The sequence below is a fragment of the Eleutherodactylus coqui genome, chromosome 1, assembly GCF_035609145.1.
Source record: "Eleutherodactylus coqui strain aEleCoq1 chromosome 1, aEleCoq1.hap1, whole genome shotgun sequence".
NCBI lineage: Eukaryota > Metazoa > Chordata > Amphibia > Anura > Eleutherodactylidae > Eleutherodactylus > Eleutherodactylus coqui.
This window is the reverse complement of record NC_089837.1, coordinates 199,282,576-199,307,553: the sequence shown is the minus strand read 5'-3', so window position 1 is coordinate 199,307,553 and position 24,978 is coordinate 199,282,576. Positions and strand designations below refer to the sequence as shown.

At 45.3% G+C, this 24,978-nt stretch overlaps 1 protein-coding gene across 1 annotated transcript in view; it reads right to left on the bottom strand.

Moving 5' to 3' along the window:
- FMN2 (formin 2) overlaps positions 1-19,461 on the bottom strand; it is a 166,200-nt gene extending 146,739 nt beyond the window's left edge. The window contains exon 1 of the mRNA XM_066605407.1: positions 18,043-19,461. Within this exon, the coding sequence (XP_066461504.1) occupies positions 18,043-19,339 (1,297 nt within the window). The 5' untranslated portion in view covers positions 19,340-19,461. The remainder of the gene's footprint in view (positions 1-18,042) is intronic.
- Positions 19,462-24,978: the final 5,517 nt, after the last annotated feature.

The following is a 24,978-nucleotide window of genomic DNA, read 5'->3' as shown; positions in this document are numbered from 1 at the left end:
GTTTTAAAACCAAACCATACATTCACTTAGGTTCTGTCATTACTTATTACTGATGATAAAAACTCACAACTGAATAATAAGTTGTGAAATCACTTTCTAATAATCTGCATTCTGACATGCACTGTACCTCAAATAATAAGGTAGATTTTTAACAGGGCACTCTGAAAACCATGCAGAATTTAATAGACTCATCAGAAAAGGAAGTTTGTCAGCAAATGTAAGCCCGACAAATTAAACTTTTGATGGCATCATAGCTGAGACACTCAGTCCGAGTATGTAAACCATTAGAAATGCATTGGAGCTGCACAGTACATGCATGACTATCACTCCATTGAATCTCTTCATCGCTCTGGAGAAGTGGAGGGAAGTATAGGAAGAAATAGGGACAAGAGACCCAACATTCTCAGGATTGGTGGTTGTCTTTGCAGACCCCTACCGATCATAAAGTTATCCTCTACCCTTTAGATAGGAGACAACTGAAAGAGTAACTAAACTTTTCAGAAACTTTTGACATGTCAGAGAATCATGTCAAAAGTTTTGATCAGTAGGGGTCCTGCTGATGAGATCCCCACTGATCGCTGGGATGAAGGAGCTTTAGTGCTCACACGAGTGCTCTGCCCCTTTGGCTGTCTTTGCCGCTTTTCAGCTCCTCCTGGCAGCTAAAGACAGCCTGCATAGAGGTCTGTTACACTTCTACAGACCTCTATGTGACCCATCTTCAGCTGAGCACTGAGGCCCCTTAATCCCAGTGATTAGCAGGGACCATCACTAAGCAAAACTTTTGATATGTTGTTACTCTTTCAGTTATCCCCTATTCCAAGGGTAGAGGATGACTTTATGATCAGTAGGGGTTTCACTGCAAAGACAACCAGCTATCCCGACAATGGGGATCCCATCTCCTTGTTACTCAAGCTCACTCCCCTCCATTCCTCCAGAGTGATGAAGAGATTCAATGGAGTGCAGCTCAAAGCATTTTCAATGCAAATGCCTTAGTTAGCTGAGTGCTTGAACTCAGCTATGTCAAAAGTTTATCAAAAGTATAATTACTCTTTAAAAGGAAGTCTGTCAGGTCGAACATGCTCTCCAAACCACAGGCATCATGTTATAGAGCAGGAAGAGCTGAGCAGACTGATATATAGTTTTAAGGGAAGAGATTCAGTAGAATTTGTACTTTATCCATTTAAACCTCTGCTCATTTTGTGCTAAACAGTCCAATGGGCGGCCCTATCAGTGATTGACCGCTATCTGTGAATAACTATACATACAGGGGTCAAAAATAACAGTTTGGACTTTGATTCCGATAGAGTCTGGGACGGAGGGACTCTGGGACACTGCACCACATTTGATCTGCATCAGGGAGTGCTACCAAACGCAGTTTAAGCTCTTGTACATACAGGGGTAGCTGTCAATCACTGATAGGACCGCCCATTGGACTGTTCAGCTCAGAATGAGCAGATATATAAATGATTAAAATACATATTGTACTGAATCTTTTCCCATAAAACTATATATCAATTCGCTCAGCTCTTCCTGCTCTATAACATGATGCCTGCGATTAAGACAGCATGTTCGAGCTGACAGATTCCCTTTTAGTTTTCAGCATAGCCCCTTTAACAGAAGCATCTAAAGTCTATAATTATGTTTGGGAGAGAACATAGTTGAAACTTACAATGATGACACGCTCGAATGTAAACCTGCAATAAAAAAAGTAAATTTTGTTAACTGCTATGTACCTAAAGAAACAAACTATTTTTATTAAAACGTAAATAGCAATCATTACCTCTGTTAGCGGTGATCTTACAGAGAGGTTTTGAAGATAGGAGACAATTGGACATTACGAACTCTGATTCCTAGAAAAGCAATGCGTTCTTATTTGTGAGGGGAAAAAATCAATCTGCTTACCTATCTATCTTTCTCTTTAGTTATGTAATCATCTATCTAATGCTGTTTTACATGGAGAGATTTATCACTCTTATGACAGAGTTCACTTGTTTGCTGTTTATACAGGCAGATAAATCATTTGCTCATAAATTGTACAGTCATTCACATTCACTCTACCAGTGAATGTCTAAACGATCGCTGACATCGTGCGAATAATTATTTTTATGGCTGCATAAGATGAATGAAAAACAAATTCTTGTTCGTCATTCAACTGGTAGCCATGTTTACACTGAACAATTATCGTTCACATTTGCGCGATCCAATGATTTTTTTGAACAATAATCGTTCCGTGTAAAAGGGCCCTAACACTCCTTATATCTATATTGCCTATCTATATACAAATCTTTTAACTCCCATCTATTTATCTGTCCCCTATCTATCTTTCTATTTCCCCTCTATCTCCCCATATCATATCTCTGATATTTATCTATCTCCTATCTACTGGTCTCCTACTTATTTCCTACATATCTATATCTATCTATCATTCAAAGATTCAAAGAAGCTTTATTGGCAGGAGTAAAAAGACATCAGATTAGAAAATTGAGATAGGGGGATGGAGGTGGTGGATTGGGGCTGGGGATTTAGGGGGTTGGGGCACTTCAGGGGTGAGGGTATAGAGGTCCATGGTATATCATGTAGGGGTATAAAAGTCCATGGTATATCACGCTTCTCTCAGTCTACGGAAGGCACTGACATATTGTACTGCCCTGGCTGCTATGTCATCCTCTTCACCCAGTAGGATGTTTCTCTTCCTTCTCAAAAGAGATAAAGTCCAGGCAAAGATCAAAGAGCCTTCTGAAGTGAATATCCTCATGGATGAGTCTCTGAGGCATCGCAGTAGGAAGTGGGCCTCATCCTCCTTGGCCTCCTGGTTCCACTTTTTGGCACAGTCTGCTCTCCCTGGGATTGTAGTTATGCCTGTGCCGCCCTGAATCGATGTCTAGGCTGTGGACGCTCAGTTTGTAACAGCTCAGGATCTGTCACTCTCTGTGGTCTGGTAGGATTTCAAGATATGGGGCCAGTTTGTAGTCCCTCTGTATATTGTCAGCTTCCAGGGTGCTCTTATGGCATTCCTCCAGTCACTGATATATTGCTCTCAGCTCTCATTTATCATTTTCTTGATTTGGGGTTTTGTAAGGCACTGTTGGGTGGTAATTTGGTCTGGCTGAGTTGGTTTGGGTGTCTGGTTGGTTGGAGGCCCTTTGGTATAACATGGCTTTGTGATGGTAGGAGCTTGGACTGCTACATTGTAGGTGGGCCTGCAATGATAGCACCCTCTTCTGGATTGTAAAGTGTAGAGGGAATCTGCCCAGGTGAACTCTACATGTGATGTTTGAGGTGCTTGCAGAATTTTATATGGAATACTTTAGTTGGGCTGGCATCCCACTTCGACCGGTCTGGGTATGTGCATGGACCCTAGGCTTCAATGCCATACAGGAGGATTGAGGCAATAACGCTATCAAAGATTTTGATCCAGACTGTCACTAGTAGTTTCAGATGGTAGAGTCGTCTTCTGATGGTTCTGTATGCTATGTCTTTTAGAGTCTCTATGGCTGATTTGAGACTCCCTGTCTGGTTGATTTCTAAGCCCAGGTAGGTATATTTCTCTGTTGCTGTAAGCAGACAGTCATTCAGCATGAAGGTAAGTTGCCTGGCTGAATTTGTGTTTCTTCTCTGGATCACCATGATGTGGGTCTTCTTTGGGTTGATGGGCAGGTTGCAGGTTGTTCTGGAGTCCTTTCTGGGTTGGAAATGATAGCAGGTAGTTATCTGCATACAGCAAGAATTTCACCTCTGTGTCATGAAGGGTGAGACCGGGTGCTGAGGAGGACTCAAGGGCTGTGGTCAACTCATTGATGTAGATGTTGAAGAGCGTGGGCTCAGGCTACAGCCCTATCTGACTTCTTAGCTTTGCTGCAAATAAGCAGTTCTCCTCCCATTCACCTTCATGCTGCACCTGTTCTCAGTGTAGGAGCTCCTAATGTTTTCCCTCCTATTCCGCCCTGCAGTAGTTTCAGGAATAGGCCTCAATGCCATACAGTCAATAGCCTTTTAAAAATCCACAAAGCAGGCATAGATCTTTCCATGATTTGTGTTATGGACATGACTCATGATGAGGCTGTGCAGGGTGTAGATGTGGTCCATGGTACGATGCTTTGTCTTTTGTTGAGAATGTTCTGCTAGGTAAGAAAGCTGAGAATCCTCTTGTTCAGGATGTTGTTGAACAGTTTCCCCAAGTTACTGCTGACACATATCCCTCAGTACCTGTCCCCACTCTTGTGTATGGGGATTATGAGGCTTTGGTTCCTGGTTTTGGGGAAGGAACCAGCATGATGTTAAATAATTTGGCTATTGCAGTCTTCTAGTGGGTTATATTTGATCCTATCTAGGCCACCAGCTTTTTTGCATCTTATGGACGGGATTCTCTCTGTTATTTCTTGCAGTGTTATTGGTGTATCCAGCGGGTTTTGAAAGTCTTTGAGTACTTCCTCCATAGTTTTTAGTTTCACTTTTATTTCTTCCTGTTTCGGACTTTGCTCTTCCTCTGGGATATTCTTATAGAGGATCTTGTAGTATTGGAGCCAGATGTTGCCATTTTTGTATGTGGAGGTTGTTTTTCTTACTGTTTTTGCCCATGTGCTTCCACGGTTCCCAGAAGGAGTTGTCTTGGAGAGCATGTTGGAGTTGGTTGAGTTTTAAAGAGATGTAGTTTTACTTTGAGGATTAGTTTGTACTGCCGTTGTATGGTGCTATACACTTTCTTTAGACTGGTGTTGTTTGGGTCTCTGTGCTTCTTGTTAGAGGCTGTTCTCAGGGCTTCCTATACAGTTTTGCAATTTTTTATCAAATCACCCATTGGGAGGACTTTCTTTGGCCCTTTCTGGTTATGTTCTTTGAGGTTGGGCATTTCTGCCATGGTATAGAATATTTTATTGCGGTCTTCTACAGCTTGGTTTACCTTATACATGGTGTAGAAGGTGCATCTCCCCGATTTCTGCTCTGTTGGAGATCTATATTTTGTAGCTGACAGTGTTGGTTGTGGTCTGACAGATGTCTTTGTGGGTTGACTATGAAGGCGGCCACGTTTGTAAGGTCCATGTCCGTAACAGCATAGTCTATCACACTGCTGCCTACAAGGAAGATCACTGTATGCCTTCCTAGAGAGAGTCTCTCTTTGTGCAGCCATTGAGTATTTCAAGATGGAGGCTTCAGCATAGGTTCAGCAGCAGTTTTTTTCCACTCTTGTGGACTGCAGTCATAGCTGTTTCTCTCGGTGTGTACTGGGCTATCTCTGCTCTGAATATGTAGATGTTTCTGTCGGAGGTCATGTAGTCTTTTTCTATCCCTGTTCTTGCATTGAGGCCTCCATAGATGAGGACTTTGTCCAGGGTTTGTTAATGGTGGCTTCCCTCTGCAAGATCTCCATGATATGCTCATGAGCTGCTCTCTGTACCAGACTTATATTCCTCTTATATTCCTCTTGAGCACCGGTCCTTCTTTGTGTTTTTATGTTTCAGGCAGGGACAGAGATTTTCCTGTACCCAGTCGGGCACCAGGAATTCATCCTCTGCCTTGGTCCATGCTTTCAGGAGGATCTGTATGTTCATATTTTATAGTCTTTGGCTGAAGTCTGGATCATTTGTTTTACATCTGAAGGCTGAAGTGTTTCAGGTCTTGGATGTTCCAGCTGCTGATAATAAAGGAAGTCATTGTGGGTCCATATACCTTGTAAAGAGATTATTTATCAGTCTCTAACTCTCTCATACTTATTTATCTCCTGTCTATCGATTTATTCTCATATTGATGAATTTATTTATGTAAGACAATGTTTCTATCTCCTTCTCTCCAATCTATCTCCTATCTTTATCTCCAATCTATGTATCTCCTAGGTATCTATCTCCCTATCCAATATATATTTTTTCTCCTATCTATTTCCTATCTACCTATCAATCTATGTATTTTTTTATCTATCTGATATCTATCTATTTATGGGCCCTTTTACACAGAAGGACCTGTGAGATGCTGTTTTCCCAGCAACGATCGTTCCTGTGCTTGTACGACCATCTCTCAGTGAATGTAGGCGGTTTGGGCTGGGGATCATTCTGGCCCACTCGCCTCCATTTACAGCAAACAGGCAGTCATTCATAGATGTTACACGGGCTGATTGTCGTTCAATTTTCATTCATACAGAGACTAAATATCCCACAATAAGCAAACAAATTTATTTGTCGTTCAGTCGGGGCATGTGTTTACACTGAATTATAATTGTTCAAATTCTCACTGGATTGCGGGATTCTGAACGATTATCGGCCCATGTAAAAGGCCCTATCTATCTATATATTTATTTATCTCATATCTCTGTATTTGAAGATCTATGTAACAGCAAAAATGTGAGAGTTTGGCAGGCAGTGCACGAGGGGCCTTCTGACACATTATTCATATGCTGGCTGAGTCTTCTCAGTTGCTTCCTCCGCTCCTGCTGCTGCTCCAGTCTGGGTCTTTAGCTTCTGTCTCAAGACGGGATGCCGCACTGACAACAGCTCATGTGCGTGATATCAGTCCGGTCAGGAAAGAGTCACAGCGCATGCTCCTACTTACTCAGTGCGGCGCAAGTATGGTGACGGTAGACACATGATGTCTCCAACGGACGAAACTGGAGACATCATGAAGCACTTAATCGCCGCAGTTTTACAGCAATGGGCAGGGAGAAAGTCGGACCACAGGCAGAGCTTGACCGCCAAGTGGATGGTGCACCTCTAGTTTGCATATAACACGCAGCACAAATAACGGGCTATATCTGGAGAGTGGAGACATAGTGAAACACAATAAAGGTAACAATATGTTCTTCATATTATTGGACATCTTCCAGTATATTCAGTTTGTAGCTCAAAAAACATGTGACAGATTTCCTTTAAAGGGGTTTTCCAAGACTTTTCTATTGATGACCTATCCTCAGGAGACAGGTGGGGGTCAAACACTTGGGCTCCTTGGCTATTAACTCTTCACTGAGCCCACTGTCAATGCAGACAAAGCCAAAAGCAGACAACTCTGTCCACATTGCAGCAGCCCAGGTTGATATTGCAGGCACAGCTCCTGTGGAATTCCCATTGAAAAAGGGACTGATACTGAAGACTACTGTGTATGTGCCCGCTTCTGGATTAGGGGTTTTAAACTGAACATCTAATGTGGTTGGACAAATGTTTATGTCATATGATAGTGATGCATATTCTATATCACTATTATAACTTGCTTGCTTAATCAGATAATAGATCAATTTGGAGCAACTGTTTCAGGTTGTTTTATCCACAACACTTGTGTGCAGAAGTGCTAAAAGATAAAGCAAATGTTTTGCAAAACTGGTGAAAGTAAAGTTCTAGAAGACTATTCCAGGGAATGGACTTTGTAAATACCGTGGTACATAAGTGTGTAGGTTGTTTGCGTATAACAACCAAGTAAAGAAAAAATGCAGACAAAGGTCATGTTTTCTTTTGAAGACAGAAGAAAATGCTGGATGTTGAAGTGCCATGTGATCGATTAGCTATATTGTGTAATTCATTGAGAATTGAATGACATATCAACGGTCAGTGGAAACCCAAATCGTCAACCAACTGAGGGTTGGATTCCAAATCACCCAGAAAATCAATTTCATCTTGGCAACTCAAAGTGTGACTGTGTAGTGACTATGGTCCTCATATGCCTTTATGTACTCCTGACATCTTGGTATGCGCCTGCTGAGACAGGGGATGGCGTCCAGCAGGATGTCCTCCAGCCCTGGATCAGGGCATCAGGGAGCTCATGGACAGTTTGTGAAGCTACCCAAGGACCTATGATGCACTGTGCCCCAGAGTTTCTCAATTGGATTTAGGTCTGGGGAATTTGAGGGCCAGTCAGTGGCACCAGTACTTTTGTTATCCAAGAACTGCCTACACACTCTGGTTACATGACATTGGGCATTGTCCTTCACCAGGATATCCACTGCATCCTGTACCTAACAGCAGTCAGGGTACAGATGGCTATCATGTTGACTTTTGTATGACTTTTCAAGGATACGCCTTCCCTGACCATAACTGACTGACCACACAACTAATCATAGTTCACTATGGCATCTCCAGGTTTATTTTTGTGTTTATCATGTACTCAAGGGGAAGGGATCTCAACTATCATATATTTATCACCTATTCTGTGGAGAGGTGATACAGTTTGTGGTGTGTGATAAAGCCCTTTAAATGATCACTAATTTTCAAGAAACGTTGCATAAAGAAACATAATAGGGAAATATTAAAAACTTTGTAATATACAGGTAAATAAGATTTTTTTTCTCCAATAAAAGATATCAGGCTCCTTTCCTACCGCTTCCACCCTTGACTGCTCACTCACTCTGAATTTCCTGCTAAATAAGTCTTCAGATACAAGAAGGAATCACTGAAAATCAGTTTCCATGCCACCCATAGAAGTTTATGAGTGATAGACAAAGAAGCAGAGAGGCTCACACAGAGATGGCGCAGTAGCTAATTATAAGTATTACTGTCTCACAGCTTCTAGATGGAAAAATACCTCTACAGCACCATCTATTGTATGGCAGCATTCCTTTACTTCAAAGTAACCTTATAACAAGTCCTCAATAATTGGAAATATTAAACCAAGCCAGAAGCCATGCATAGACAGACTGTTTCGGGGTGCTTGCCCTTCATCAGTGTGCAGTAGGTTTCTGGCTTAGGCCGCCTGCAGATGGACAGAAATTCCGCGACGGGATTTCCCACAGAATTTCGGCCTGTGGAAACTGCCATAGGATTGCGTTAGAAAACGCAATCCCATGCAGACGGCCGCGATTTGTCCGCATGAAATCTCATGCGGAAAACAAATCGCGGCATGGTCTATTTCTGTGCAGGGCTTGCAGAGCCCCGCACAAAAATGTCACTCCCCGGCCGACGGCTCCGCTCTGCGCATGTGCCGGCTGGGTGGCAGCTGGCACATCACAGATCCAGAGCCGCAGGGGGAGGTGATTGCCGCGCTGGTCTCTGCAGGGGCTCGGGTTGGGTCCCGCTGTGAGAATTCTCGAAGCGGGATCCAACCCGGACATCTGCAAGCGGCCTTAGTCTGTGAGGGGCCTATGACGTGGGTCAGAGTGGATCAGGGGATGTTATAGTTTCAAGGGTGCTCTCCTTGGGGAGAGACTATACCATCCACTGCTCTACTCACCACCTAGGTGTCCCCACATACTTTTTGGGTGCTCTCCTTAAGGAGACACGACACCGCTTCTGACCCACAGCTTCTAGATTCACATCTACACTCCTCAAAACTGCTGTATGATGTTTTCCATACTGTTGCTGCTTCTCTGTATGTGTGACACAGTAGTAACAGAGCAGAATCTTCTCTACTTCATGTGCAGTGTATGAGAGACATCCTATAGTAGTAGCCCAGGGAAAACTGACAATTAGAGATGGAGTCTGCAAAGGGGAAAACTGCTAAAAGAAGTACAAAGATACAAAGCTGCATAATATCCAGAAACAGATTCTTTGATACACATGACAACTTATTCTGAAAGGTTATCCGAAACAACAGGTATGCATTAAATGCTATGAATACTTTTGAATTTTTTTTTAAATTGCACTACAGATATTTTATGTTAAAAAACCTGTCTCAACTGTTTTTTGCACTCTGTTCCGTCCCATTCAGTGTGAAATATTTTTTGGGGGGAGCTCACTTATGGCTCATTCTGCAGTTGAACAATTGCTCTATAAGTGGACCCTGGGCATCGCTAGCACATTAATGGAATGGGGTATGCAGTTAGCAGACCCCCAGTGTGCTGCCATCAGTATCTCAGTTGCCTATCAAGGTGTACCTTCATGCAGCTGGGACAGGGTGGATTATGCTGCAAGACTTAAGGCCCATTTACACGCAAAAATGTTTGCTCAAAATTTGTTCAAAAGATAGGGAGACTGACAGTTTTAGCAATTGTTTTGCATAAGCTGCTAATGGGCACTAACACCCATTAGCAGCTTATTACCTTCATTTGTAAATGAGCTTCCAGGAGCTGTAGCTAGAGAATAGCAGGTGGTCTGTTCTCTGCATACAGCTCCCTTGTTCTGCTGCAGGGCTGCAACCTGAATACAACGTAGTCAGTGCTCCCGTGGAGAGCACAGCGTGCAGTCCCTGCTATCAGCTCTCCAATCAAATGATGGATTTTATGCTCACCTAAAAAATCATCGTTTGGCCCGAAAAATAAATGATGCTAGCATTTACACACAACAATTATCGCGCAAAAGACATCGTTTGAGGGAGTTTTTAACGATAATTGTTGTGTGTAAATGGGCATTTACAGTGGATGCAAAAATGAAAGTAAGATAAATAATGAGGTAGCCAGTAAATTGACTGATTACTGTAAATTGTAAATGTCTCAAGTGCATTCAGATACAGAGGAAATTGAAGAATATCTTGAATTGTTTTCGTCCAATGAGGGGTTAAGCAAGTAACTTGGCAGATGGAATGGAATGTACGTGTTTACTTCACACATAGTGACATTCTTAAAGAATTGATAATTAAAAAGAACTCAATGAATTTTTATCTAATTGACGTGTTTTTCTTCCCCCGGTATTTTCACAGTTTTCAATGTGAAGATGTGTAATATGCATGTACTGTGTGAATGTTATATTGTATGTCCGCAGCACAAATGATAAATGCGAAGAATGCATGGAATGTGTAGAGTGTAGGCATAGCGAGCTGATATAATGTGAAAGGGCGAATCGTATCTTTAGACAGTTTCAAATATGTGTATTCATATGGGAGGATGGAACAATATCTCTGCAGTGCCACCTATTGGAAGGCAGCATTTCTGCAAGTCAATGTTAGACTCTTTAGACAAGTCTTCTAACAATGACTGGGAGTTGTAAGCCAAAGCCAAAAACCCTACATAGGCAGCTGTGTCAGGGTGATTGCCCCTCATCAGTGTGCAGTAGGTTTCTGGCTTGGCTACTGAGAAGCTTATAAATGTGGATCAGGAAGGGTATCCTTTCTCATTAAGGAGAGCACCTAGAAGGTGTGAAGAGACTTATAAGGCCATCCATGCTCTTCTGGGAAATATGTGAATGGGAAAATGGAACAGTACCTCTGCAGCACCACCTATTGCAAGTCAATGTTAGCCATTTTAGTCAAGTCTTGTAAAAATGACTGGGAATTGAAAGCCAAAGGCAGAATCCATTCACAGACAGCTGTTTGGGGGTGTTTGCCCCTCATCAGTGAGTAGTAGATTTCTGGCTTGGCTAGTGAGAGGCCTATGGATGTTTAGTCAGGAAGGCACATCTATAGGCCTCATGTCCACAGGCGGATTGGAATCTGCATGTGGAAGCCTGCCGCGGATGGACTGCAGAAAGTATTTTAATTATTTTAAATTGCTTTGCGGATTGTCCGTAACCCATAAACATCTATGGGGCCCGTTCGCGATCGATCCGTGGTGAAATGGAGCATGCTGCGATTTTATTTCTGCACCCAAAGATCCGCAAACCAAATCCGCATGCTTTAATTCACCTGCAGATGCCCATGTTTCTATGGGCAGCTTGATTTGCGGATCTCCCGCACGGGTGACCCTCCTGAGGATTCCGCAAATCAGATCCGCCTGTGGACATGAGGCCGAAGGGTATCATTTCTCTTTAAGGAGAGCACCTAGAATTGTAACTAGAGATGAGCGAACGTACTCGGATAAGCACTACTCGTCCGAGTAATGTGCTTTATCCGAGTATCTCGCCGCTCGTCCTGAAAGATTCGGGGCGCTCCGCTGCTGACAGGTGAGTCGCAGCGGGGAGCGGGGCAGAGCGGGTGGGAGAGAAGGAGAGAAAGATCTCCCCTCCGTTCCTCCCCGCTCTCCCCTGCAGCTCCCCGCTCCGCAGCGCGTCCCGAATCTTTCAGGACGAGCGGGGAGGTACTCGGATAAAGCACATTACTCGGACGAGTAGTGCTTATCCGAGTACGTTCGCTCATCTCTAATTGTAACATATCCTTGTAAAATTGGGCAAAACTAAAAGAGAAAATAAATGAGCTCATTTGTTATATTATTGTGTACACATTTTGACTTAGGACTCATGTCCATGGGTGGGTTTGAATTGCGGAATCCGCGTGGGGTACTCGCACGGATGATCCGCAGTTCAAGCCGCCCATAGGAAGACATGGGTGTCTGCAGCTTAATTAAAGCATGCAGATTTGTTTTGCGGACCTTCTGGTCTGAAAAACAAATCGCATCATGCTCTATTTTGCTGCAGATTCTGCAAGGGCGGCTTCCATTGAAGTCAATGCAGATGTGCCGCGGATCCTGTGGAAAAGCAGGAGATTTAAAAAATAAAAAAAAATATATATATCTTTTATGTTTTAATGCTGTATTCATTTTACAGCACTTCTCAAAATAGGAAAAAATGCAACTAACCAACTATTTATTTCTTTTTATAACCGATAGTATATGCTCTTAGTGGCAGTATAGTAGTGCTACGTAGTTCCAAATGTGGTTATGCGTTTTTAGAAACTATGCTGCAGCACTGATGATTCAGACTACAATCACTCAAATTTAGATAATGTTTTATTTGGTTAGAAATAAAAAAGTGCATTATTTTTTAATTTCTCTAAATTGCCAGCAGGCAAAAAGGGCCAATTTAAGCTACATTCACTAAAGCCAGTGACACACCACTGTATTACATTTGCCTTTCTGCATCCGTAATACAGACGTATGCTTGATCGGACCATGGGTGTCCTGACCTGAATATCATAGATTCCTATAATGCTCAAGCAGGGTCACACGCACCTATTATGCCAAAACACCATTGAAATATGGCAGTGTGACATTGGACGAAGGGGGTAAGATTCTAATATTGACCCCAGAAGGCAGATTTTCAACAAATTTATTCACAGTTGCAGCACAAGTCAGGTATCCTTTGTAGTGAGAGTATTGCAGGAATTAGCCATGCTGGGTCTCAAATAAGCTTGATGGAGACCTGAACATGCCGTTTGATCCTAGAATTGACACCTCTTCTGGTACAGCAAATCATTTATATCTTACTCAGCAATCCACTTGGTAGAAACATAAGTAATAGAGATGAGCGAGCATACTCGCTAAGGGCAATTACTCGATCGAGCATTGCCCTTAGAGAGTACCTGCCTGCTCGGAAGGAAAGGTTTGGCTGCCGGCGGCGGGCGGGGGAGAGCGGGGAGGAACGGAGGGGAGATCTCTCTCTCCCTCCCCCCCCCTCCCTGCTCCCCCCTGCTCACTGCCGCAACTCACCTCTCACCCGTGCCGGCAGCCAAACCTTTTCTTCTGAGTGGGCAGGTACTCGCTAAGGACAATGCTCGAATTGTCCTTAGCGAGTATACTCGCTCATCTCTTATAAGTAATTAAGCTTCATTTAGTAAACTTATGGAAAGTACAGCACTACACCAGGGACAAAAATACTTTAGTCAACATTCAGTCATACAAAATTCCTAGTCAGATTTATTTTCTTTTAATTTCCCATGTCCAATTTGACCTCAATCTTCGCTTCTCAATTGATGAAATTTTATGCTCAGATCATGGTTCAATTTTAGGAACAATCAAGACCACCCCAGAACATAAAAAAGTTTTCTTATGATATATTACTGATAACGTCAAGTGAATGGCATTGGCATTCCAGGAAGCTGAACAGTGTACAGCACACACCATCACCAGACACTGAAAGTATCTTCAGATGGGCCAATAGCTGCCCAAATAAACACTTAAATGAGCGATTAGCGATTACGGACGACTGTCGGCCTGTGCACAGATGGTACCAGACAGGGCACTGAGAGAGAAGACACTCAGTTGTCACCAGTCAATCCATTTCAGTGAGCTGAAACTAAATGACTAATGAGCGTTTTCTCACTCAGTGTAAACAGGATTTTATGCTTAATCTTTGTTGGTGGAAGAAATCTCCGACCGCCTCGCCTACATTATCTGACAGACTGACCCTCCTGTGTAAAAGCACAGGAGCAATAGTTTCTTGGACAGCTGTCCTATTTTAGGCTGGGGTCACACAGGACAGAATTCCAGCAGAATTCTCACGGAATGGCCGCCCCGAAAAACCGCGAGAATTACACTGGAAAAGATTTTTGCGAAATCTCGTCCACCTTGCTGTCTAATCCCGGGATTAGGAGCCGCGAGCGGAATTGCCGTGCAGACATTCCGCGCGACAATTCCGTCACATGTGAACCCAGCTTTAAGTTACCCTAATGAAGCCGATCAAGCAATCATCTGATTGACAGGGGTGCAGCATGTCAGGCCCCCTTTGATCTGCTATTGATGACCTATTCTGAGTAAGAAAAACCCTTTTAAACAAAAGAAACTGTAGAAAAGCAATGTCCTGTAAATGGTAAAATAAACACATAGAGTTGTAATCAAAATTATTCAACCTCGCTTGTAAGGCTGGGTTCACACGGAGCGGATTTGCTGCTGAAATTACGTGCGAAATTGCACCGCGACAAATCCGCATGCAGCCGCTAATCCCGGGATTAGCCAGCCATGTGGACAAGATTTCTCTGAAATCTCGTCCACACGGGACGGCAAATCTGCTGCGGCTAAGCCGGCAGAAGCCGCTGCTGCAGCGTGGATTTGCCGGCCGCAGCATGTTTGGTTTTTTTTCCCGCTGGGAATGAAGACCTTCAGCATTTTAGAATGCATTTTGCTATGCAAACAGAAACCTCAGTGCCTGCTGCCACCAGATCTTGTTGCAGGTCTTTTGTAGTCAGTCAAGGGTTTTTAACCACCTGCCTCGTCAGGAATCTCGTGGCAGACAGTGATGGTTTCCTCTTTCTGCCACATCCAGGTAGTGCAGCCACAGTGTATCTCTAGGAACATTCGTGCCTTTCTATCTTTTGTATTCGTTTCCTTGATTGTGCAAGATAATGATTTCTTCCGTTAAGTTTTTGGACCACTCTCTTGACATTTTTCCAACATGCAATCAAAGTGACAGTCAAGAGAGCCCTAGCCAGTCCATGTATTTGATATGTTTTATCTCAAGAACAACTGATGCAACTAATCATTGGTTGCATCAGGTATGCTTGAGACAATACCTGATTTGCAAATGTTTGCTCTTATAACGGATTCTATTCAGGTAGTTGAATAATTCTAAAATGCAGTAGTCATTAAAAGTGGTGTTTTGTGTTAAATTAGGAGAAACCACTTGTTATATTAGTTATGTTGAATTATTCAATTTGTTCATGTTTTATTGATTTTTCTTTCCCTGTAAACAGCTGAAAGCTTGTCAATTTGGCAAATAAAGCAATGGTTGTTGAATAATTTTGATTACAACTGTATATGGTCCTCAGTGTTCCTGGGTAGAACTGATATCTATCACTATATGTTCACTTTACGGTGTTAATATTGGTCTTTATGTATTTTTTGATTCAGTAACAGTATAAGAATATTATTGAGTCAGTGGTAGAGATGAGTGAGCATACTCGCTAAGGACAATCACTCGATCGAGCATTGCCCTTAGCGAGTACCTGCCCGCTCGGAAGAAAAGGTTCGTCTGCCAGCGCGGGTGAGAGGTGAGTTGCGGCAGTGAGCAGAGGGGAGTGGGGGGGGGGGAGAGGGAGAGAGAGATCTCCCCTCCGTTCCTCCCTGCTCTCCCCCACCGCTCCCTGCCCGCTGCCGGCAGCCGAATCTTTTCTTCCGAGCAGGCAGGTACTCGCTAAGGGCAATGCTCGATCGAGTAATTGCCCTTAGCGAGTATGCTCGCTCATCTCTAGTCAGTAGGGAGGGATAATAGTTAAAGTTATGATATGGCATTATCAGAGGTCCCAATAACATTTATATAGGCAAATTTATGCTTTAAAAACAGCCACAGATGTAGTTATATGCATGAAACTAAACGCAGCAAAGGTGCAACTACCAGCATAGCAGCTATGGGGCCCATGTCCCAAGGGGGCCCAAGCTGCCGAGCCCCACTGAGCATACGATTACTAAATGGGGGAAGCTTATCAAAAGGAAAAAAAACAATGCACTTATCTCTTTTGCTCTCCGTGTTGCTCTGGCCTTGTCCTTCCTTCTTCTGTTAAGCATGGTCAAGAGTATGGACCAGAGTGGTGCAGGGAGCAAAGAGTTGAGGTTTTTTTACAGGATAAAAGGGGCATTTTTACTAATGAAACATAAACAGTATTACTACTGATGGCGCAATAAAGCACATTGATACTGAAGGGGGGAATAAGGGGACATTATTACTGTCTGGTAAAAGAATAGGGGGCATTATTACTGATGGGGACATGCAAGAACATTATTACTGTGTGGGGGCAGAAAAGGGGGCATTACTACCAATGTGGGATAAGGAGGGATTATTACCATGTGGGGGTAGGAAAGGGGGCATTATGACTGATGGTAATATAAGGGGCATTATTACTGTGTGGAGGCAGTAAAGGAGGTGCATTTTCATAATTCAGGTTGCAAAATAAAAGCGGTCATCAAATTGGTTACGATGTGCAACCAACTGTGGCAACTTCTTTTCTCTGCTTTTGTTTTAGGCTACAGTCACCTTTCTGACTTCACATATTATTTCGATAGGTTGCTTAATCTTACATCCTTATTTTCAGTGTGTAATGTAAAACAGGCTTAGAATTTACCTAAATTCCATATTTATGCAAGGAAGTATTACGGTGGATTCACAGAAGCATTTAATCTCCATTTTGGCTTTCCGTCTCTCTATTGAAATCAATGGTGGCAAAAATAGATCTATTTAATCTCCATTTTAATTCCATCTCTCCGCTCCAAAAATGGAATAGAGACAGAAAGCCAGAACAGAGATTAAATGCTACCGGTATTGTGAATTCACCCTTAGAGGTTACAGTAATGTTTCCTTTTATACGTAGAGGGTTTTTAACACCATGTATGTCCATGTATTGTTAATTCAAATTACTGAAAATTGTGTACTCGTCCCTGGCTAAAAACACTGTGGAGTATTTTTACTCTTCTTGTAAATTTGATGTGACCTATGGGTGGTATTACTTTGGCACTGGATAGCTGCATCATTGATGATATTGGTCTTGGTATAGTGGTTTTTATTCAGTAACATTGTGGTAATATTATACAGTGACTATGTAATGGTCTGGCATAATTTGGACCTTGTATAGTGGTATCATTGTTAATACTGGTGCTCTGGATTGTATGTTTTGCTCTGTAACAACATAAAGGTAATATTTAATCCCTGTATGGCGATATTTGTTCCTGGGTTTGTGGTATTATTTGCTAACCATATATGTATAATGTATATAAATCATTTTGTAGAGGGGAGGGGGACATATGCCTTAGGGCTTGTGCCTCTTAACCTTAAAGATCCTAGTAATGTCACTGTAAGTGCTATACATCATTGCAGAAGATCTCTTTACACTACCTTCTGAACTGGCTTAATGACTGCAATGTTCAGCATTTGAGGTCCCACTTTTATTTTTCTTTAGGGTCGCACTTTGTCTAAAACTGACCCTAACTGCACTTCCTGGTCCATGTGACTCAGAGAGGCTGCACTCTGCTCAGCACACTGCTCACTTTAAGCACATTAAGAATGAGAAGTACATAGTAAAGGGTGTTTTAGTTTGAATATATGCGTATATTTTTTTATTGTCCAGAAAACCATTTAAACCCTTCAAAGAAGCATCTGCAATATAAGAACTACATCAAGCTCCCCAAAGCTCAGCTTTCTAGCATGGGATTCAGTTTACTACAGGTAAAATACAGAAGTGACTACTGACAAGGTGATAGTACAAGTTAGGCTGCTTTCACTTTTACATTGGGGGTTCCGTTTTCCTGCTCCGTTTGGGGAGCAGGAAAAGAGAATCCCCTGACTGAATGGAATCCGTCTTATGACGGAACCGAACAGCGCCAAATGGACCCCATTGACTATAATGTCAATGTCTGGCATTGTACCGGACGAAAAAACACTGCATGTTGCACTTTTTACTCCAGTATTTTGTGCACATCTGCGATAGAACCTCTGAACGTGTGTCCCAGAGCAGATGTGAAAGCAGCTTTAGTTTGCAGAAAAATATTATACTTATTAACAACAGTTAAATTTTGTTTTTAAATGTAAAGCATAGACATATACAGATAGGAAACTCTCTCACCTTGAACGTTGGATAAACTGAAAGAAGATGCTGGAACACTTGAAAACTTCCTTGGGACAGCACTTTCATCTGCTATGTCTGGGATGCTTCTTTTTCTTATGCTTTTCTTCTGGACTTTAATCAATTCATTTGTCCAGTCTGCAGATCGGCTTGAGTTCCCTTGTAATCCATTACCCCTGTGCTTTCTAAACCCTGCAGCATCATTAGCAAAGAAATGTCCCCTGAATGAACCATTCCAAAAGGTTTGTTCCCTTTTAGCTGTAGGTGGCTGCGCATTCTCAGGTGAGTTCCTGGAGGCGGTGGGGCTCTCCGGGGTATCTGCTCCTGGAAGATCTTCTGCATAGACGGTGTCATTTGTTTTTAAGAATAAATCGCCTTTCTCTACTTTTATTCCTGTGTTATTCCCCACGTTCCTCTCACTTGATTCTACCCCTATATCTGAATCCTCCCTGCACTTGACATGCAAAGAAGTCAACTCCTCAGATTCATATACTTGGGAAGAAGAGCCATCAGGGCCACTTGTTACAATGCAAGTAGTGTCAGCTTCAGAAGCCTGATGACCTCCTTCAGATATGCTTGTTTCTCTTTCTACTTGTGTTGCCTTAATACTCACAATCTCTTCCTTTTCATATGTCTGAACCGAAGACACAACTCCTTCCTTACTGGATGGCAGCTGATCTCCTGCATCCCAAAATACTGTCTGAGAACTTGTCAGGGGTCCTTGAAGAACTTTTGACAGGTAATCACTTCCCCCCTCCTGAGTTCCATCTTGAGAGAACTGCATTTTAATGGCCATCTGGATATCAAAGAGCAGGTCATCCTGTTCGGTGGCTGAATGGAAGCTGTAGATGTCTGTGTCGGAGCCTGAGCTGGTCTTTTGTCCTTCCTGGATCTCATGGCTGGCAGCTGCTTCGAGGGATCTGTTGATGTGAGTGTGCTCAGCATCAGTATCAGAGAGGCCTCCTTCATCCGCGGAGATGCTTATTTCTGGTGTCTTGGTAGCAGCTGAATGGGTGCTGCCTATCTCATCTGTTTGCAGGTGCTGCCCTCCCAAGACGTCGTCATTAGATCCGCACGTCGTGCCATCTTTAGACCTGGACAGATTCCTTCTAATTCTTAAATTGGAGAAGACAGAAGATCTGGACTCAGATTTGCCTCTTTTCTTGCCCTGCAGCTCACTGTGTTTCCCATGGCTTTTCCTGCCTCCCTTCCTGACGTTCTCTCCATCCTCAGGCCTACAGTCTGCTCTATCGCGTACATCAGCAGTTCTTTTAAGCTTACCATCCTGATTCCCCATCTTCTCAAGCACTGATTTTCTCTAACAAAGGAGACATTTTCCAGCTTGCAGGAACGATGCTGGAAAGAAATGAATGCACTTGATACTGCCGAGAGCAGCAGATGCTTTGTGTGCAGTGATGTCCTCCGTCTGCCGCCTTTGTGCACAATGAGCTGCTCTGCAGAGACATGCTCAGTACACAGCTGTACACGGCTGACAACTCCCACCCTGCTCAGTACACAGCTGTACACGGCTGACAACTCCCCCTTTGCTCAGTACACAGTGCTACAAGGCTGACAACTCCCACCCTGATCAGCACACAGCTGACAAATCCCCACTACTCAGTACACAGCTATACACGGCTGACAACCCCCCACCCCTCCCCCCTGCTCAGTACACAGCTGTACACTGCTGACAACTCCCCCCTCTGCTCAGTACACAGCTGCACATGGCTGACAACTCCCCCTCTGCTCAGTACACAGCTGCACATGGCTGACAAATCCCCACTGCTCAGTACACAGCTGTACACGGCTGACAACTCCCCCTCTGCTCAGTACACAGCTGCACATGGCTTACAACTCCCCCCTGCTCAGTACACTGCTGACAACTCCCCCCCCCCCCCTGCTCAGTACATGGCTGACAACTCCCCCCTTGCTCAGTACACAGTTGTACACAGCTGACAACTCCCAACCTGCGCAGTACACAGCTGCACATGGCTGACAACTCCCCCCCTTCTCAGTACACAGCTGCACATGGCTGACAACTCCCCCCTTCTCAGTACACAGCTGCACACAGCTGACAACTCCCCCCTGCTCAGTACACGGCTCACAACTCACCCCCCCTGCACAATTCATTTGCTGACAACTCCCCCCCTACTCACTATACAGCTGTACACGGCTGACAACTCCCCCCCTGCTCAGCACACCGCTGACAACTCCCCCCCCTGCACAATACATTTGCTGACAACTCCCCCCTGCTCACTATACAGCTGTACACGGCTGACAACTCCCACTCTGCTCAATACACAGCTGTATGCGACTGACAACTCGCACCCTGCTCAGTACACAGCTGTACATGGCTGACAAGTCCCCATCTGCTCAGTACACAATTGTACACGGCTGACAACTCCCACCCTGATCAGTACACAGCTATACACGGCTGACAACTCTCCTCCGCTCAATACACGGATGACAAACATTCCAGCTGCTTAGCACACGGCTGACCCCCCCCCCCCCCTTGCTCAATGCACAGCTGTACACAGGTGACAACTCCCTCCTCTGCTCAGTACACAGCTGTACACCGCTGACAACTCCCACCCTGCTCAGTACACAGCTGTACATGGCTGACAACTCCCACCCTGCTCAGTACACGGCTGACAACTCCCCCCTCTGCTCAGTACACAGTTATACACGGCTGACAACTCCCACCCTGCTCAGTACACAGCTGTACACGGCTGACAAATCCCCACTGCTCAGTACAGAGCTGTACATGGCTGACAACTCCCACCCTGCTCAGTACACAGCTGGACATGGCTGACAACTGCCCCTCACCCAGTAAATGGCTGACAACTCCCACTCTGCTCAGTATATAGCTGCACCTGGCTGACAACCCCCACCCTGCTCAGTACACAGCTGTACATGGCTGACAACTCCCCCTCACCCTGTAAATGGCTGACAACTCCCCACCTGCTCAGTACACGGCTAACAGCTCCCCCTCTGCTCAGTACATAGCTGACAACTCTCCCCCTGCTCAGAACACAGCTGTACATGGCTGACAACTCCCTTCCCCCCGCTCAGTACACAGCTGACAACTCCCCCCCCCTGCTTAGTACATGGCTGACAACTCCCCCCCTGCTCAGTTTACGGCTGACAATTCCCCGCTGCTCAGTACATAGTTGTACATGGCTGACAACTCCCCCCGCTCAGTACATGGCAGACAACTCCCCATCCTGCTCAGTAGACAGCTGTGCATGGCTGACAACTCCCAACCTGCTCAGTACACAGCTGTACACAGCTGACAACTCCCACCCTGCTAATTACACAGCTGACAACTCACCCCCTGCTCATTACATGCCTGACAACTCCCCCTGCTCAGTACACAGCTGACAACTCCCAACCTGCTTAGTACACAGCTGCACATGGCTGACAACTCCCCCTCTGCTCAGTACACAGCTGCACACGGCTGACAACTCGCCTCCTGCTCAGTACACAGCTGACAACTCCCCCTCTGCACAGTACATGGCTGACAACTCCCCCTGCTTACTACACAAATGTACGCGGCTGACAACTTCCACTCTGCTTAATACACAGCTGTATACGACTGACACCTCCCCCCCTGCTCAGTACACAGCTGTACATGGCTTTGTCAGTTGTCCTCTCCCTCTGCTCAGTACATGGCTGACAACTTCCACCCTGCTTAGTACACAGCTGTACACTGCTGACAACTTCCACTATACTCAGTACACAATTGTACACGGCTGACAACTCTCCCTCTGCTCAGTACACAGTTGTACATGGCTGACAACTCCCACCCTGATCAGTACACAGCTGCACGCGGCTAACAACTCCCCCCCATGCTCAGTACACGCCTGACAACTCCCCCCCTGCTCAGTACTCAGTTGTACACAGCTGACAACTCCCAACCTGCTCAGTACACAGCTGCACATGGCTGACAACTCTCCCTCTGCTCAGTACACAGCTGCACACGGCTGACAACTCACCCCCTGCTCAGCACACCGCTGACAACTCCCCCCCTGCACAATACATTTGCTGACAACTCCCCCCTGCTCACTATACAGCTGTACACGGCTGACAACTCCCACTCTGCTCAATACACAGCTGTATACGACTGACAACTCCCACCCTGCTCAGTACACAGCTGTACACGGCTGACAACTCGCCATCTGCTCAGTACACAATTGTACACGGCTGACAACTCCCACCCTGATCAATACACAGCTGTAGACGGCTCACAACTCTCCTCCGCTCAATACACGGATGACAAACATTCCAGCTGCTCAGCACACGGCTGACAAGTCCCCCACCCCCCACTCAATACACAGTTGTACACAGGTGACAACTCCCCCCTCTGCTCAGTACACAGCTGTACACGGCTGACAAATCCCCACTTCTCAGTTCACAGCTGTACATGGCTGACAACTCCCACCCTGCTCAGTACACAGCTGTACACAGCTGAAACTCCCACCCTGCTCAGTACACAGCTGTACACGGCTGACAACTCTCCCTGTGCTCAGTACACAGCTGTACACGGCTGACAACTCCCCCCTCTGCTCAGTACACAGTTGTACATGGCTGACAACTCTCCATCTGCTCAATACATGGTTGACAACTCCCACCTGCTTAGTACACAGCTGTACACGGCTGACAACTTCCACTATACTCAGTACACAGTTGTACATGGCTGACAACTTCAACCCTGATCAGTACACAGCTATACGCGGCTGACAATTCCCCCTATGCTCAGTACTTGCCTGACAACTCTCCCCCTGCTCAGTACATGGCTGACAACTCCACCCCCCTGCACAGTACATGGCTGGCAACTCCCCCCCCCCCCCACCTGCTCACTACACAGCTGTACACGCCTGACAACTCCCACTCTGCTCCATACACAGCTGTATACGGCTGACAACTCCCAACCTACTCAATACATAGCTCTACACAGCTGACAACTCCCTCCTGCTCAGTACACGACTGACAAGTCCCCCCCCCCCCTGCTCAATACACAGCTGTACACGGCTGACAACTCCCAACCTACTCAGTACACAGCTCTACACAGCTGACAACTTCCCCTCTGCTCAGAACACAGCTGTACACGGCTGACAACTCTCCCTCTGCTCAGTACATGGCTGACAACTCCCACCTGCTTAGTACACAGCTGACAACTCCCTCCTGCTCAGTACACAGCTGAGAACTCTCCCACTACTCAGTACACGCCTGTCAACTCCCCCCCTCCTGCTCAGTACACAGTTGTACACAGCTGACAATTCCCACCCTGCTCAGTACACAGCTGTACAAAGCTGACAACTTCCCCTCTGCTCAGTACACAGCTGTACACGGCGGGCAACTCTCCCTCTGCTCAGTACATGGCTGAGAACTCCCACCCTGCTCAGTACAGAGCTGTACACGGCTGACAACTCCCACCCTGCTCAGTACACAGTTGTACACTACTGACAACTCTCCCTCTGCTCAGTACACAGTTGTACATGGCTGACAAATCCCACCCTGATCAGTACACAGCTGTACACGGCTGACAACTCCCTCCCATGCTCAGTACACGCCTGACAACTCCCCCCTGCTCAGTACATGCCTGACAACTCCCCCCCTGCTCAGTACACAGTTGTACACGGCTGACAACTCTCATCAGGCTCAGTATACGACTGACAACTCGCACCCTGCTCAGTACACAGCTGACTACTTCCCGCTTCCTGCTCAGTACACGTCTGACAACTCCCCTCCCTGCTCAGAACACAGCTGTACACGGCTGACAATTCCCCCTGTGGTCAGTACACAGATGTACACGGCTGACAACTCTCATCAGGCTCAGTATACGACTGACAACTCGCACCCTGCTCAGTACACAGCTGACTACTTCCCGCTTCCTGCTCAGTACACGTCTGACAACTCCCCTCCCTGCTCAGAACACAGCTGTACACGGCTGACAATTCCCCCTGTGGTCAGTACACAGATGTACACGGCTGACAACTCCCCTCTTGCTCAGTACATTGACTGACAACTCCCACCCTGCTCACTACACGGCTGTCGACTCCCGCTCCCGCTCAGTACATAGTTGTACACGGCTGACAACTCTCCCTCTGCTCAGTACACAGTTGTACACGGCTGACAACTCCCACCCTGCTCAGCACATGGTAGTACACGGCTGACAAATCGCCCCTGCTTAGTACGCAGCTGTACATGGCTAACAACTCCCCCTGTGCTCAGTATATGGCTGACAACTCCTCTCCCTGCTGAGTACACAGCGGTACACGGCTGACAACTCCCACCCTGCTCGGTACACGGCTGACAACTCTCATCATGCTCAGTACATGACTGACAACTCGCACCCTGCTCAGTACACAGCTGACAACTCCCCCCTTCCTGCTCAGTACACGGCTGACAACTCCCACCCTGCTCAGTACATGGCTGCACATGGCTGACAACACTTGCCTTGCTTAGTGCATGACTGGGTTTTGCTGACAACTCCCACATAAAGCTCCTCCTAATCAAACTGCTCCATGAAGCAATAAACAGTCCAGCTCTTTTGTAGATACAAGATTATCGTTCACCAGTCAGTATTGTACCTACTGTGGTGCAGCGATAAGGCAGCTCAATTTCATTGAAACAATTCCCTGTTTTATGTCATATGGTCACCATTAGTGAACACAGTAGGGACACAAGTTTTTTATGGCAGCTATTCCATCCTTTAACAGAGTCTATTATACCCCATGGGAGACAGATGCCACTGTATAGCTGGGTCACTAAATGTATGCCTCGGGGAGCTCCTCTGATGTCACTGCTTATATATGGACAGTTGTCAGAGGACTGGTATACTGTATATGGCTCCTCGGTCCTACTTGACTCTAAAGGCCCTTTTATACACAATGATTATTGCTTAAAATTCTCTCAAAAGCCATCTTTTGAGCA